Source organism: Dasypus novemcinctus, chromosome 2 (genome assembly GCF_030445035.2).
Source record: "Dasypus novemcinctus isolate mDasNov1 chromosome 2, mDasNov1.1.hap2, whole genome shotgun sequence".
Classification (NCBI taxonomy): Eukaryota; Metazoa; Chordata; class Mammalia; order Cingulata; family Dasypodidae; genus Dasypus; species Dasypus novemcinctus.
The window spans coordinates 198,837,309-198,851,616 of NC_080674.1; the positions used below are offsets into that span (position 1 = coordinate 198,837,309).

At 49.6% G+C, this 14,308-nt stretch overlaps 1 protein-coding gene across 4 annotated transcripts in view; it reads right to left on the reverse strand.

Moving 5' to 3' along the window:
- Positions 1-876: 876 nt before the first annotated feature.
- The window catches only part of TRIM17 (tripartite motif containing 17), a 48,442-nt gene continuing 35,010 nt past the window's right edge, over positions 877-14,308 (reverse strand). For 2 of the 4 annotated variants that reach the window (XM_071211488.1, XM_058286364.2), the window contains exons 3-7: positions 7,194-7,289; positions 5,777-6,007; positions 2,555-2,577; positions 2,358-2,449; positions 877-1,619 (exon numbers count right to left, since the gene is read on the reverse strand). In XM_071211488.1, coding sequence (XP_071067589.1) covers positions 1,069-1,619; positions 2,358-2,449; positions 2,555-2,577; positions 5,777-6,007; positions 7,194-7,289 — 993 coding nt within the window. In that variant the 3' untranslated portion in view covers positions 877-1,068. Of the gene's footprint in view, positions 1,620-2,357; positions 2,450-2,554; positions 2,578-5,776; positions 6,008-7,193; positions 7,290-7,453; positions 8,615-14,308 lie in introns of those variants that run through there. The other 2 variants (XM_058286366.2, XM_058286371.1) reach the window with 2 other exon arrangements.

Sequence of the window (14,308 nt, forward strand, 5' to 3'; positions counted from 1 at the left end):
CGAGTTTAGCAACGGAAAAGGAAATCCCCCAAACATCCTAACCTACTCTGAGTTCTGCCCGTCTGAGCGCCCCCTCTCCGACACCCGACTTTCCTGAGCATTGGTAGCTTCCGGAGCGTGGGGAACGGGGGTTTAGCTGTGGGGCCTGAAAGGGCTCAGTTTTCCGTTTGCTTCTAAAGAAGGGCTCTGTAGTTGGAGGGGGTGTCAGAAAATGATTGACAGAAAATGGAGACACTGGCAGCAAGGGAGCTTTCCTCTAAACCATACCTAAAACAGAGCTAGGGACCGAGTTAAATGAATTAGATACTTTCTAAAGGGGGGAGGCGTGGCTAAATAAACTAGCCTGATAGGTTTCAATATCAGGTGATTACGTAGAGATAGATATAATCGGTCAGAAGATAAAATGGATGGGCCTTGGGATGCAGACTTGGCCCAATGGATAGGGCGTCCATCTACCACATGGGAGGTGGGTTGTTCAAACCCCAGGGCCTCCTTGACCCATGTGGAGCTGGCCCATGCGCAGTGCTGATGCGCGCAAGGAGTGCCGTGCTACGCAGGGGAGCCCCGTGCGCAAGGAGTGAACCCCATAAGGAGAGGTGCCCAGCGGGAAAGAAAGCACAGCCTGCCCAGGAATGGCACCGCCCACATGGAGAGCTGACGCAACAAGATGATGCAACAAAAAGAAACACAGATTCCCAGTGCTGCTGCTAAGGATGGGAGCGGTCACAGAAGAACACTCAGAGAATGGATGCAGAGAGCAGACAACTTGGGGGTTGGGGAAGGGGAGAGAAATAAATAAAAAATAAATCTTTAAAAAAAAAATGGATGGGCTTCTTTCCTAGGTTTTCTCAGCTAAGCAAGCATCTGTAAATGTCATCGGTTCACACTGATCTGCTTTAATCATGACTATACCCTGGCTTCCTAAAAAACAAAAACAACACCCTGAACAGCTGGTGGCTCTGCTCTGGATCCCTGAAAAACCTCGCAGGGTGGACCTGATGGCTGAGCAGAAGGATCTTGCCTTACAGAGAAACGTGGGCCGTTTCATCTTCTCTCCCGACTGCATTTTTATCCCTTCACCCACACGGTTACTGTAGAAATGACCATCTGGCCTGATTTCGGAGCGCCGAGGCAGAAAAAGGGCTGGAGAGGCCCTGAGAAGGCCGCCTGGGAGTATGTGTGCAGGTGAGATCCGTCACTGACGCTGTAGAAGGAAACATCCCCCGCCTCGTAGTCCAGGAAGATCCCCACGTGGCTGGGAGGCTCCGTCAGCGTGAAAGGCGGGGAGGCTGCGACGGAGGGCAGATACTTCTTTCCCTTGGACAGCTGCACGACCCAGAATCCGTTCTCAGGAGACTTGGGGACCCTGTCCCTCCGACTCACGTTGTCTCGGCACACGCCCAGAGCCCACAGCGCATCGCCCGTGAGGTTCATGCCCACCTCCCAGTAGTGTCTCCCCGAGGAGAAGGTCTTCTGGCCCACCACGCAGGGGTAGGCGAGGAACCTGTCCTGGGTGCGGAGCGAGCCCTCCAGCGCCGGGGAGCTGAGGTAGCACCGCTGGCGGCTCTCGTACAGGAGGAGGTGGGGGTACGCCGTCTCAGCGTCGGGCACCACGTCCTCTGCAGTCAGGCACAGGCCGGGAGAGGTGGGGGCAGCGCGGGGTTGAGTGTGCACCCCCAGGGTGGGGAGGGTCTGCTTTTCTGGGGGCCCTGGGGAGACCCCTAGCAGGTGGCCGGATTTTCCTCGAGGGGCAGGAAGACATGGCTGGGACATCTATCCTATGACTCCCTGACTCCCCAAGGCTCCCTTCTGCCAGCTCCAGCCAACAGCCATGAGAATTCAATGTTTTTTCTCCTCCCTGGAAGAGCGCCATTCATGCAGCGGTTCTAGCATGTTGGGTTGGGGCTTTATTGCTTTCTTTTCTTTTCAAGAAATTATGGGGTAATGAACTCAGAGCCTCATACTTTGCTGCAGCGTAATTGAACCTGTGGTTACATGGTGATCCCTTACCCCGACTATGGGCAGTAGTGGTTTAGCCTGTGGGTGGGGGAAAACCATTTGGGCTGTTCACCAAGCTTCATCTATCTAAGGGAACAAGAGAGCATCACTCTTGGGGCGGACCATCAAGTAAAACCATATTTTGTTCGTGAAGGCAGCAGCAGTTATCTCAAATGCACAGATTATGAATTTTCAATAAAGACCAAACATCAGACAGTGAAGGTTAAGCCCCAGGGACAAGTTCTGCTCTTGGGAGCTATGGCCCTATGCGATTGCTTGGCTTCTGGGGTTGTGGGGGCAGTGGGTGGTAATGTTTTACAGAGCTGGGCTCAACTCCCCAGCCCTGGGCTCCAGCTTACCTAGGAAGCTCTTGAGCATCTCTATCTGCCCGGGAACCCTGCACACCGTCTTCAGCACAGTGGGGATGGCCTCTGGGTACTGCATCTTCAGGCTGTTTTCCTCCAGTAGACATGGGTCTTATTGCCCCCTCTGGCTTCTCAAGTTGCCCTCCCATCTCCCCATCACCACCTCCAGGGAAACACAAGTGTTCACATACCTGACAAGTGGGTCTTTCATATCCTGGAAATGAAGGAAATGGGCACAGGAATTAGCAAAGCTCTTAGCATCTCCCTTCCCTCATCATCTGATGCTTAAAACCACTCACTTCTTACAGCAGACAGGTTCTTCCCAGAAATGTCCCCAAGACCCATCCTCTTGGCAACATGTTTCTCACTTGTCCTTGAAGCAGACCCCTGCCCTGAATCCCTGGGCTATCTGTCCTTTTATGGACTGCTTTCTGAAGCACAAGGGATTTTGGGTCCCTGCCCAGTTGTGGGTCCTTAATCTAATCCTAGAACCATCCTCAGCCCCTGGTCAGACCTGTGAGATCCAACTGATCAGTAGAAAGGAGATGGGGAAGAGTTATGGAGACAGCGGCACATATTGCAAGGTGCTTGGCACTTTGGAATCATACCTGGTGGCCATCCCAATTCTGCCCCTTCTCATCCTGTGAAGCAGAGCAGTTCCTGGGCTTGCTCTCCCATCTCAGTGGGAGCCAACCCACCCAAGACAGATAAAGCCACAATGGGAAGAAAGTGGGGCTGAATGGGGATTGCACTAGGTTTGCGTCTGTTACCCATCAAGAGGACATCTCAGGGAGGAAGAGGGGAGTGGGGTAACAGAGCCAAAGCAACAGAGGGGCTTTCCAGAACTTCTTCAGAGATCAGTGTTGTTTCTCAGCATTACCTTTTCACACTTCTAGCCTGACATGTCTGCTAGAAGGGCAATATAACAAATTTTATAATGTTTTCCAGTATCCCTATTTCTAGATTCCAGACCGTAATCCTAACTCTTAGCCTAGGAATTTTATATTGCAAGACCCACCAGTGATTTCTCTTTTCACTTACATGAGCAGTGAGGAAAACCTGACATGCCACCCTATTAACCAGAGTGTGTCCATATGCCGATGAAACATAGGAAATTAAACAGCATTTTTTCAAAATGCAGGCCTTTTCTCCCTAAATCAAACTCACTACCTTCCCCACAGCTTGGGACATGACTCCCAAGGCTAAGCCTCCCTGGTGCTGAGAGATTATTAACCAAGCACCAACTAGCAATGCATTTTGAAAAAGACATTGACTAAAAGGGGGAAATATTAAATACAAATGAAGTTTGATGGCTAAGAGATTTCAAAAGTGAGTGAGGAGGTCATTCCAGAGGTTACATTTGTGCATGTTTCAGGAGGTTCTCACTGGCTGTCAGAGTAAATAGTTCCTCAAGTAGGGGTGCTCCTGAGGGCTCTAGAGCCATCTAGATGCTATAGGCAGGGCAGACAACCTCAGGAAATCGGCACACCATTGATGGACCTTGCCTTGGAATATATGGTAACCTATCTCCCCAGTGTGTCAGAGTTAGAGTCATTTATAATTTTCCTACACATGGTTCTTCTGCCCCTTTTATTTGAACCTATAATTAGAACTATACCCACAAAACATATGTCCTAGAGACTTAAATCTTCTGGCTGTTCATATGCCAGTTGAGCCCTGAATCTCAGCAAAGTTGCAACCAACACCCATTCTCATCAGACTTGCCCAGGACACTAACAAAAGGATGATGATGGACAAGGCCCATCCCCCAAAAACAGAGTATCTATAAGTGCAAGCAAGACAATTCCATCCAACTGCCCCATGGGATCTAAGCCCTAACTCAGTTGGAGGCAGAGTGGGTATCACCATTCCCAAATTCTCAAGATTGAGGAATGAACAAGCATAAGAGGGGAATGCGATCATTGACCAAAGTATATTTATTATTCTAGTAATTGAAGAATTTGTAACATTGATATAAAGACAGTGGTCGCTAGGGAGCAGATGTGCTCAGTGGTTGAGCACCTGCCTCCCAAATACTAGGTCCCAGGTTCAATCTCTGGGACCTCCTGGAAAAACAACAACAACAAAAAAAAAAACATGGCCGCCAGGTCACCAGAGGTTCTGAAGGGAGGAAGAGGGAAGAATAGGTATAACATGGGGCATCTTGGGGACATTGGAATTGTCCTGCATGACATTGCAATGACAGATACAGGCCACTGTATATTTTGTCAAAACCTATAAAATTCTGTGGTGCAAAGTGTAAACCATTATTTAAACTATAGACCATGGTTAGTAGCAATGCATCAAAATGTGTTCATCAATTGTAACAAATGTACCACACTAAGGAAAGATGTTAATGGGAGAAATTGGAGGAGGCGGAGGTGGTGGGGTATATGGGGATTACCAAATTTTCAATGTAACCATTTATATTATCTAAAGCTTCTTTAAAAATAAAGAAATAAATGCAGGTGTTGACCCTCTAGTGAGTCATGAAACCAATTTTGTGGGTTGTGAATGAATCACTTTTGAATAAAGTAAAATAGAAGACAAAATATTACCCAGAGTTAGGCTGATTATATAATTCATCACTTAAACCAGGACAGTCATTGAGGACAAACTGCACAGGATACCGGGGCAATGGTCATAAAACAAGGATTGTCCCAGGCAAAGTGGGATATATAGTTGCTCTACACATAATAGTCGTCTCATGAAACTTATTTTTAGTTATATGTGCATGTGTGTACACACACTTGGGTCACCGTGTAAAACTTACCTTTACTATAAATTCCAGTCAAAACAGACACTTGGGTGTGTCGATTATTCACTCATCAGCCAAAATCACCTCTTCCCCTCTTCCTGAGTAAAAGAAGTGCAGGCCTCTCCCCTGTAGGCCAGTCCATACCATCTTCCTGCACCATCTCCATCTTCCAGAGCCATCTTGCTTAGGTTGGGCCCTGTAACTGGCTCCCGCACAGTCCTCTGTGTCTGTCTGGGCCAGGGTACCACCTTTACATTATGACTAGGAGTCTCCAGTGGAGGGAGGGGCCAAGACGGGGAAGCCTGTCCCTGAATCACCACGTGGCCAACAGCTGCCCACAGATCACCTCCCTAGGCTATTAAGGGAATGTAGAACACATTTCTATTGGGTTCGCACCATTCCGTGTTTGGCTTTATCTGTCCCTGCAGCTCGGTGAGCAGGGCCATGTTTGTGAGTCTGCCCCTGACCCCAGGCCATGTAAAAAAAGCTGTGCTGTGGGCACAAGGGGTTTCAGTAACAACAGGTAGACCGTTTGGTGTCTGACTCCCAAAGGACCATCAGTAGGTCCTCTGTCTTCCTGTTCCCACCCACCAGACCAAGCTCAGAAGTGTCCTGTGACTGGCCACCCTGCACCACGGGGGACACCCACTCTCACCTGGAGCATCTGCAAGGCCGAGTGCTCGTTCTTGTCCTCCAGCTCTAGGAGTAGCGTCTCCAGGGAGTGGCTCTGCTGGTCCAGAAGAGCTTTGTTCTCCTGCAGCTTCTCTGCAGTCTCATCCTCCTCCTTCTTTAGGGCCTGGAGAAGGCGCTTCTCCTCCTCAGCCAGAAAGAGGCCCATCTTCTCAAACTCCACCAGGATGCGCTCTCTCCGGTATTTTACCTTTTCCTGGAGGAGCAAGGGGAAGGGGACCTGGACTTGAGGCTTCTGGAAAGGAAACTTCCCCTTCCCCAATGTCCTTTTTCTCCAGGCTGCCTGCAAGTGCTTGGCAGGACGTCTTCTAGGGGGCATCCCAGGAGACCCTCACACACTTAAACCTGTTTCCCTGGTGACCCACAGAAAGCAGCAAAACTGGCTGGGGTTGGACATTTTAGATTGGAACCAGGGGATAAGACAGAGGTCTATATGTCCACCTGCCCCAACCTCATCAATGTGGTGTAATGACTGAGTCCCAAATAACAATGGTCCAGAGACTTTGCCATCTGGAGCAAACCATCCTGCCTCTGCGCCCCTTGTGTTGGAGGGAAGAGGAAACCTCAGCGGCATCCTCCATGAAGGGGTCACATGATGCAGAAATGAGAAATTCAGATGTTGTAAATACAGCAAAGACACTGGTGACCCCAAAACCACAAACCCAAGGCCCAGGGATAGCCCAATGGAAACTCCCTGAGTTCTTCTGGCCCCTTCCCCCTTCCTTCCTGGGATGTCTTCTCATGTCTTCTTTGGGATTCACCAAAGAGCAAAAACTCATCAAACTAGGCTTGGGGATATCCATATGCTCTGCCTCCCAGGAAAATCCCCCAGAAGAACTGGGTGGGGAAGGGGCCATGGGAGAGGTGAGGTTAGGGGGTGCAGGGCTGGTTGGAGAGAGGTGAAGTTGTGGGGGTGGGCAGATGGGAGGAGATGGTGGGCACAATGGCAAGGAAGGCATTCAGCGCCAGTGATACTGGAAATGGGCCTGCATCAAGTGGCAAAACCCTGAAAAGCCAGAGCCTATTGACTGTCAGGGTTGAACGTATATTTTGATTCCTTATTCTTTCTGGAATTCTGTGACTTTGGGTAGGACACATCAACCTTCTGGGGTTCCATTTTTTTTCTTCCATGACCTAAAATAAGTCCCACCTCAAAGGTGATCATTTGTGAATTGTAAATGATGTAAATGAAAGTGTCCTGCAAACTCTAAAGGCTGTGGGAGCCCTAGGCCTTGGGGGGGGGGGGGTCTAGAGTCGGTCAGGCCCTGCCCACGGGGAGGAGGGGCCCCTTCTGCCCTGCCCCTTCTTTGAAGTGGCCCTCCTGTCCCTCTCAGCTCCTGGGTGCCCCGTTGGGGATGCTCCCGAGCAGCCCAAGCTCCTGCCTGCCATTCTTTCAAGGTCTGGTCTTCTTTGGTCTGCAGCTTCTCATTCTTCGTTATTTCATCTCTCAGATGCTTCATGTTCTCTTCCAACTTCAACTACAGGACACAGAAAAGTGCAGGATTTGAGAACAGTGGTTGTCTTAGCTTGCCACAGGGCTGCCAGTACAAAGGACCAGAAATAGGTTGACTTTTATAATGGGAATTTTATTCTGATAAATGAGCCCTCAAAAATTTCCAAATCATCAGAGGTGCTTTCTTACCAAAGGCTGGCTGGCAGATCCTGGAGTCCTGTAACATGGTGAGGCAAGACGGTGGATCTGCCAGTCTCCCTCTCCTTTCTCCAGGAGCTCAGCTGTGGCGATCAGGCATCTCTCCCCCGGCCTTGTTTCCTTGAGCCTCTCAGGATTTCTCTGTCTTTCTGCAGCTGTAGACAGCTGTAGAGGCCATGAGTCCTCCCACATGGCCAGGTTAAAATAGCAGAGTTTTCCTTCTCTGCATCTCTTCTTTCTCTCTGTTTCTGCTTTCAGTTCTCAGTTTACATAAGACTTCAGCAAGAGGGCAGAGACTCAACCTGGGTCATGCCTTGCTGATACAGTCCAATCAAAAGACTTAAAGAGATCGAGTAGAAAGTGATCTAATCAAAGGGTCCCTTAATTGAACCTAATGCCAAGAGCCAGTGTAGCAGTTTGATATGATTATGAATTCCAAAAATAGATTTTGGATTATGTTTGGAATCTGGTCTGTACCTGGGCATGATTGAGTTATGATTAGGGCTTTGATGGGGCCAGGTCATTATGGCATTGAGTCCCCACCCCTTGGGAGGTGGGGACTCACAGATAAAAGGTGTGGCAAAGGACAGAATAGGGCATTTTTTCTGATGTTGGGATTTTGATGTTGGAGTTTGATGCTGAAGTCTTAAGCTGGAGCCCCCGGTGGTCAGCACGTGGAGGAAAGAGAAGCCAGCCCCAGGAAGAGAGAAACCCTGAGCCAGGAGAAGAACACAGAGGAATAGAGACGGCTTCTTAGACACGGCAGAAACCCCAGGGAGAGAGACAGAGCTGTTCACCTGATAGTCTACAGCTGACCTTGTGGAGAGAACAGAGGACCTGAGCCCAGAGGAACCCAGGAAGCCTGAACCGTCACAGACATCAGCAGCCATCTTGATCTAACATGTGAAAATAGACTTTGGTGAGGGAAGTAACCTATGCTTTATGGCCTGGTATCTGTAAGCTCCTACCCCAAATAAATCCCCTTTATAAAACCCAACCAATTTCAGCACCCTTTTGACTGACTAATACAGCCCTTAATTGAATCTAACTGAAAGGCCCCACACATAATAACCTTCCATGTACAGGAATGGGTTAGCTTAAGAACATAATTTTCTGGGATCCACCAAAGACTCAAACCAATGGCGTCCCGCCCCTCCACCCCAATCTGGGTTGTAATATCTGAGGCTGCATCCTCTGAAAGAGTATCCTGGGTCGTGGTGGGGGTTATATTATGTACCCCCCAAAATACATGTTCTTCATATGCATTTCTGTGGGGGTGTGAACCCCTTGTAAATAGGACCTCCGCAAGATGCTATTTTTAGTTAAGGTATGGCCCAAAAGAATCAGGGTGGGTCTTAATCCATATTACTAGAGGCCTTATAAAGGGAAAAAACCAAAGCCAGGAGCTACAGGCCATGCGGGAAGAAGCAAGAAATGATCAGGAAACAGAGCCAACGCAGAGAAGGAATCACCACCTGCAGCAGGAGGCAGATGTACAAGTCAAGGCATGCCAAGGATTTTTGGCAGATGTACAAGTCAAGGCATGCAGGAATGCTGGGGCTCTGCGAGGAAGCAAGAAACACTGATATATCAGTTTTGGAGTCTTCTAGCCTCAAAACCGTAAGCCCATAAATGCTCGTTGTTGGAGCCAGCCCGTCGTGTGGTGTTTATCATAAGAGCCCGGCAAACCACAACAGGGGTGTCGCTAGCAGGACTCGGCGACCCAGAAGAGTGTGTTGGGGGTATGTCTAGATAATTTTCAGAAGTTCTCAACCACAGTTGGGCATGAATGCTGCCATCGAAGGAATGTAAGGTAAACATCTCCCTCAAATCGAAGGTGAGATAAATGGAATCACTTTGGCACTTTTAATCCAAGGGCTGCAAAGTGGCGACAGCAATCTAATCTCTAAGGCGCCCCTGCCTCGCTTTCCTCTGCCTTTTGATTGGTTCTCTTAGGGCTTGTTGACCTCCTTAAGGGAACCTGGCCCTCATCTGGATCTTGAGAGCCATGGCAACCTCAAAATCCGCCTCCAGTAAAAACATCTGGGGCCTGGGATCCTCCTCTCTGATTTCAGGGCCTTTGCAGAGGGTGGTTCAACATACCACCGGTGGCAAAAACGTCTTGCTCCTGGGGCCTCCCTCCAGACCTCCCCAGGCCTGCAGACTCAGGAGCTCTGAGCGTGGGGCCCCCGCCTCCTGCACTGTCCCACGCCTGTCCAGTGATGCTGGTGTGTTCCCAAGTGTGACAGCCCGTGCCGTTTGCTTGGATGCTGTTCTTTTGCATGGCCCTTCCTACCCTCATTTAGTAAGCACCCAGGATGACAGGCAGGTTTTGGCACTGTCTTAGCTGGCCGGGCTGATGTGACTGTATGCTACCCAACGCGTTGGCTGAAGCAAAAGGAATTTCTTGTCTCCCAGTCTCGGAGGCTGGAAGACTTGCTTCCTCCTGGGGTTGGCTGGCCGGCGATCCTGGGGGCTCCTTGGGTGTCCAGCCACATGGCGCTGTCTCTCCTTTTACTTCCTGGTTCCCACTGACCTCCACTTCTGGATCCTCCCTGTGGCTCTCTCTGTTTCTGAATTTCCTCTGCTATAAAGGACTCGAGTAATCCATATTAACATACACCCTCATTCAGGTGAGCCACTCCTGCCTAAAAATACTATCGTCAAGAGGTCCTATCACAAATGGGCTCAAGCTCACAGGGAGGTGAATAAGATTAAGAACATGTATTTGTTGGAGTACATGATTCAATGCACCAAAGCACAAAGTGAAGTAAAAGAAATGACCTTTCCCCAGTAGAGAGCCAATTTAAGAAGACCGTGGGTCAAAAAACAAGAAGAACTCAGGCAAGGAAAGTCAGGACCCAGAGTGGGAGAAGAGAAAGCCAGAGGGCCCTGTGTTTGGGAGCCAGGCTGGGAGCAAAGGCTTTCTGCTCACAAGGTAACAACACTTCACTCTGCATTTCCCTTTGCACTGAGGTTCCAGTGATTGCTGCCCAGCTACTCCACACGTGGCATTCTCCTTTACTTCACCCTGGCAGAGGGAATCTACCATCACCCAGTTTCTGGACCAAGCCTTCTCAGGTTCAAATCCTGCATTGTCCACTTTCCAGGTCTTTGACCTCGATCTAGTCAGTCAATTTTTCTGTGCCTCATTTTCCTCTTATGTAAAATGAGAATAAAAAATAGTTCCTATCTGCTAGAGTTATTACAAGGGTTACATGAGCTAATATCCATCAGTTACCTGGTCCACAGGAAGCACTTTTCATTACTTCAGCAAACTGCAGACCTTCTGTAAGGACTTGGAGGAGCGGTTAGTTTAAGAGGAGGAGGATAAGAAAAGAGGCAGTGGTGTGAGAGCTCAAGGAAATAGCACAAGGTTTTCTTGAGTTTCCTCATCCTGCTATTGTGAAGCTCTGCAAACCCCAGGCTTACGGGGCTGGCATGGTTTCCTAAATTGTCTTTCCAGAACCCATGCTCTTATCTTCCTCCCAGGCACACAGCTGGGCTACATTTCCCAGGCCCCCTTGCAGCAAGTCATGCCCACATGACTGGGTTCCAGCCAATGGAATGGGGACAGGCCCCTCAGGAGCCTCTTCTAGACCTGGCCAGGGCAAATGGCCTCTGTGGCTGTTTGATCCTATTTGTGAATTCCAAACACACACATTGGATTATGTTTGTAAACTGGTCTGTTCCTCTGGGCATACTAGATTGTATTTGATTCAGAGATTTCACCTTTACTTGATTAAGATTGGGGTTTTGATTCGGCCATGTCAGTAGGTGAAAACAGCAGAAGACAGTGTTTGAGTTTTTGATGCTGGAGCCCCAGGAAATAAATACACAGGAGAAGAACACAGAGGAATAGAGACAGCTCCAAAGACACAGCAGAGGTCCCGGGAAGAGAATAAGCCTGATAGCCTAGAGCTGCAGCTGAGCCCAGAGAGAAATGAGCCCTGGGAGAGAGCTGAGACATATCCCAGCCTACAGCTGAGTTTGGAAGGAGCTGGGACCATGGAGCCTTAGGAGGAAGAGAGAGCCTGAACCCTGGCAGAGACCAGCAGCCATCTTGCTCCAATACATGGCAACACCCTCTGGTGAGGGTAGTAACTTAGGCTTTATGGCCTCGTGATTGTAAGCTTCCACCCCAAATAAACACCATTTATAAATGCCAACAGATTTCTGGTACTTTGCATCAGCACCCCTTTGACTGACTAATACAGCCTCCTAAGATTCTTCATGCTCTTTCTCTTCTGAGCTAGCTTGAGTGAAGAGGGACCTTTGGCTAATTGTGGAGGTGCTGTGCGGACTTTGTCAGTCTGTATTCCTGAAGAATGGTGGAGGCGACTAGCTTGCTGACCTGGCCACTGATGGGGGTTTGTCATGTGTCCCTGATACTGTACCTAGGAGGGTCTATTTGTTACAGCAGCTCTTACCCAGTTTACCCTATCACATGTCCCCTGCCCCCACCCCCTCACTCTGATACTCCCCGTCTTGGATGTAAGGCTGTTACGCTGTTATGCACTGAACTGTGACCCCTCCCGCCCCCCACCCACCCCCCAAAAAAGCCATGTTCAAGTCCTAACCTCTGGTCTTGTGAATGTGGTCCTATTTGGATACAGGGTCTTTGAAAGATATTAGTTAAGAGGAGGCCAAACTGGAGTAGGGCATTCTCTAATTCGATATGACTGGAGTCCTAGAAGAGAAAATTTGTGCATTGACAGAGAAGAGGACCGTGTAATGGAGGAGAGATTGAGTTAAGCCACAAGCTGAGCATGACAGTTTGAGATTATTTTGTGAATCTCCAAAAGAGAAAGATTGTGTTTGTAACTAATTTATTCCTCCGGGTATGATACCTTTTGATTGTATTAAATTCAGTTGAGGGGCCTTTGATTAGATTACCTGTTAAGATTGCTTTGAGGGCAGTGGACTTGGTCCAGTGGTTAGGCATCCAACTACCACATGGGAGGTCCATGGTTCAAACCTCCTTGACCCTTGTGGAGCTGGCCCATGCGCAGTGCTGATGCGCACAAGGAGTGTCCTGCCACACAGGGGTGTCCCCCGTGTAGGGGAGCCCCAGGTGCAAGGAGTGCACCCCATAAGGAAAGCCGCCCAGTGCCAAAGAAAGTGCAGCCTGCCCAGGAATGGCGCCGCACCCGGAGAGTTGACACAACAAGATGACGCAATAAAAAGAAACACAGATTCCTGTGCCACTGACAACAACAGAAGCAGACAAAGAAGACGCAGCAAATAGACACAGAGAACAGACAACCGGGGTGGTGGGGGGGGAAGGGGAAATAAATAAATAAATCTTAAAAAAAAAAAAAAGATTGCTTTGAGGGCTTTCTGATTCCACTGTGCCAGGAAGGCATGACTCAGGCTGAGTCCCCGCCCCCCTGCTGGGTCTGATATAAAGACACTCACACAGACAGACAAGAAGAGGAAAGCGCTGTCATTTTTTATCCTGCCATATGACAGAGAAGAGAAGGCCGTGGTCTAGGATGCCTGGAGAGAAACAAGCCCTATGCCAGGAGAGAGAGGACTTCAGGATCCCTGAAGCATAGAGCCTCGAGGGGCTGGGCCCACAGAGCCTCAAGAGGAAGAGGAGGGAAACGGACTTTGGCCCAGTGGTTAGGGCGTCCGTCTACCACATGGGAGGCCCGCGGTTCAAGCCCCGGGCCTCCTTGACCCGTGTGGAGCTGGCCCATGTGCAGTGCTGATGCGCGCAAGGAGTGCCGTGCCACACAGGGGTGTCCCCCGCGTAGGGGAGCCCCACGCGCAAGGAGTGCACCCATAAGGAGAGCCGCCCAGCGCGAAGGAGGGAGCAGCCTGCCGAGGAATGGCGCCGCCCACACTTCCCGTGCCGCTGACGACAACAGAAGCGGACAAAGAAACAAGATGCAGCAAAAAGACACAGAAAACAGACAACTAGGGGAGGGGAAGGGAATTAAATAAATAAAAAATAAATCTTTAAAAAAAAAAAAAAAAAAAAAGAGGAAGAGGAATCCCGGAGGGGCAGGAGACACCAGGCAGAGACCACCCGCCATCTTGTTTCAACACGTGGCAGCTGACTTGGGTGAGAAAGCACCTCTTATGGTGCCTTGAGTTGGACTTTCCACAGCCTTGGGACTGTAAGTTTTTACCCAAAATAAATACTCTTTATAAAAGCCAACAGATTCCTGGTACTTTGCATTGGCACCCCTTTGGCAGACTAATATACCAAGGAACTTCACAGATGTCCAACAAGCCACACCAGGACCCTTCAGAGCTCAGAGGAAGTGTTGACACCTCGATCTGGGACCTCTGGGCTCTAGGCTGTGAGAGAATACATGTCTGCTGTTTCAAACTATCGAGTTGGTAGTCTTTTCTCATGGAAGCCCTATAACTGTGGTAGTTTCATCTTCTGGGGACCCCAGAAAGTTGTGCTCTTAAAGCTGATCCATTCCTGTGGGGGTATTGTAGGCGGGGCCTTTAGATGAGGTTCAGTTAAAGGCCATTCGGTTAGATGGCTGCAGTAGGGCGTGCCCAGGGAGGTCTTAATCCTCCTCCTGGCGTCCTTTATAAATGGGATGAACCTGGGGGAGAGAGGGCCACAGAGACAAACCCCCACAGGCTGAGAGAGAGGGTGCCGGAGCCTGAAATCAGCAAGGCACAGAGAGGCCCCCAGAAGCTGAGAGAAGAAGTCACGGACACCAGGAACCTGAAAACGGCAAGACCCGGAGAAGTCTGATGCCTCGATTTGGGCACTTTCGTGGCCTCAGAACTGCGAGCTTGAGACCTAATAAATCCCCATTTAGAAGCCAACCCTTTCCTGGTCTCGTTCCTCGGCTACTTTTAGCAAACCAAAGCAGA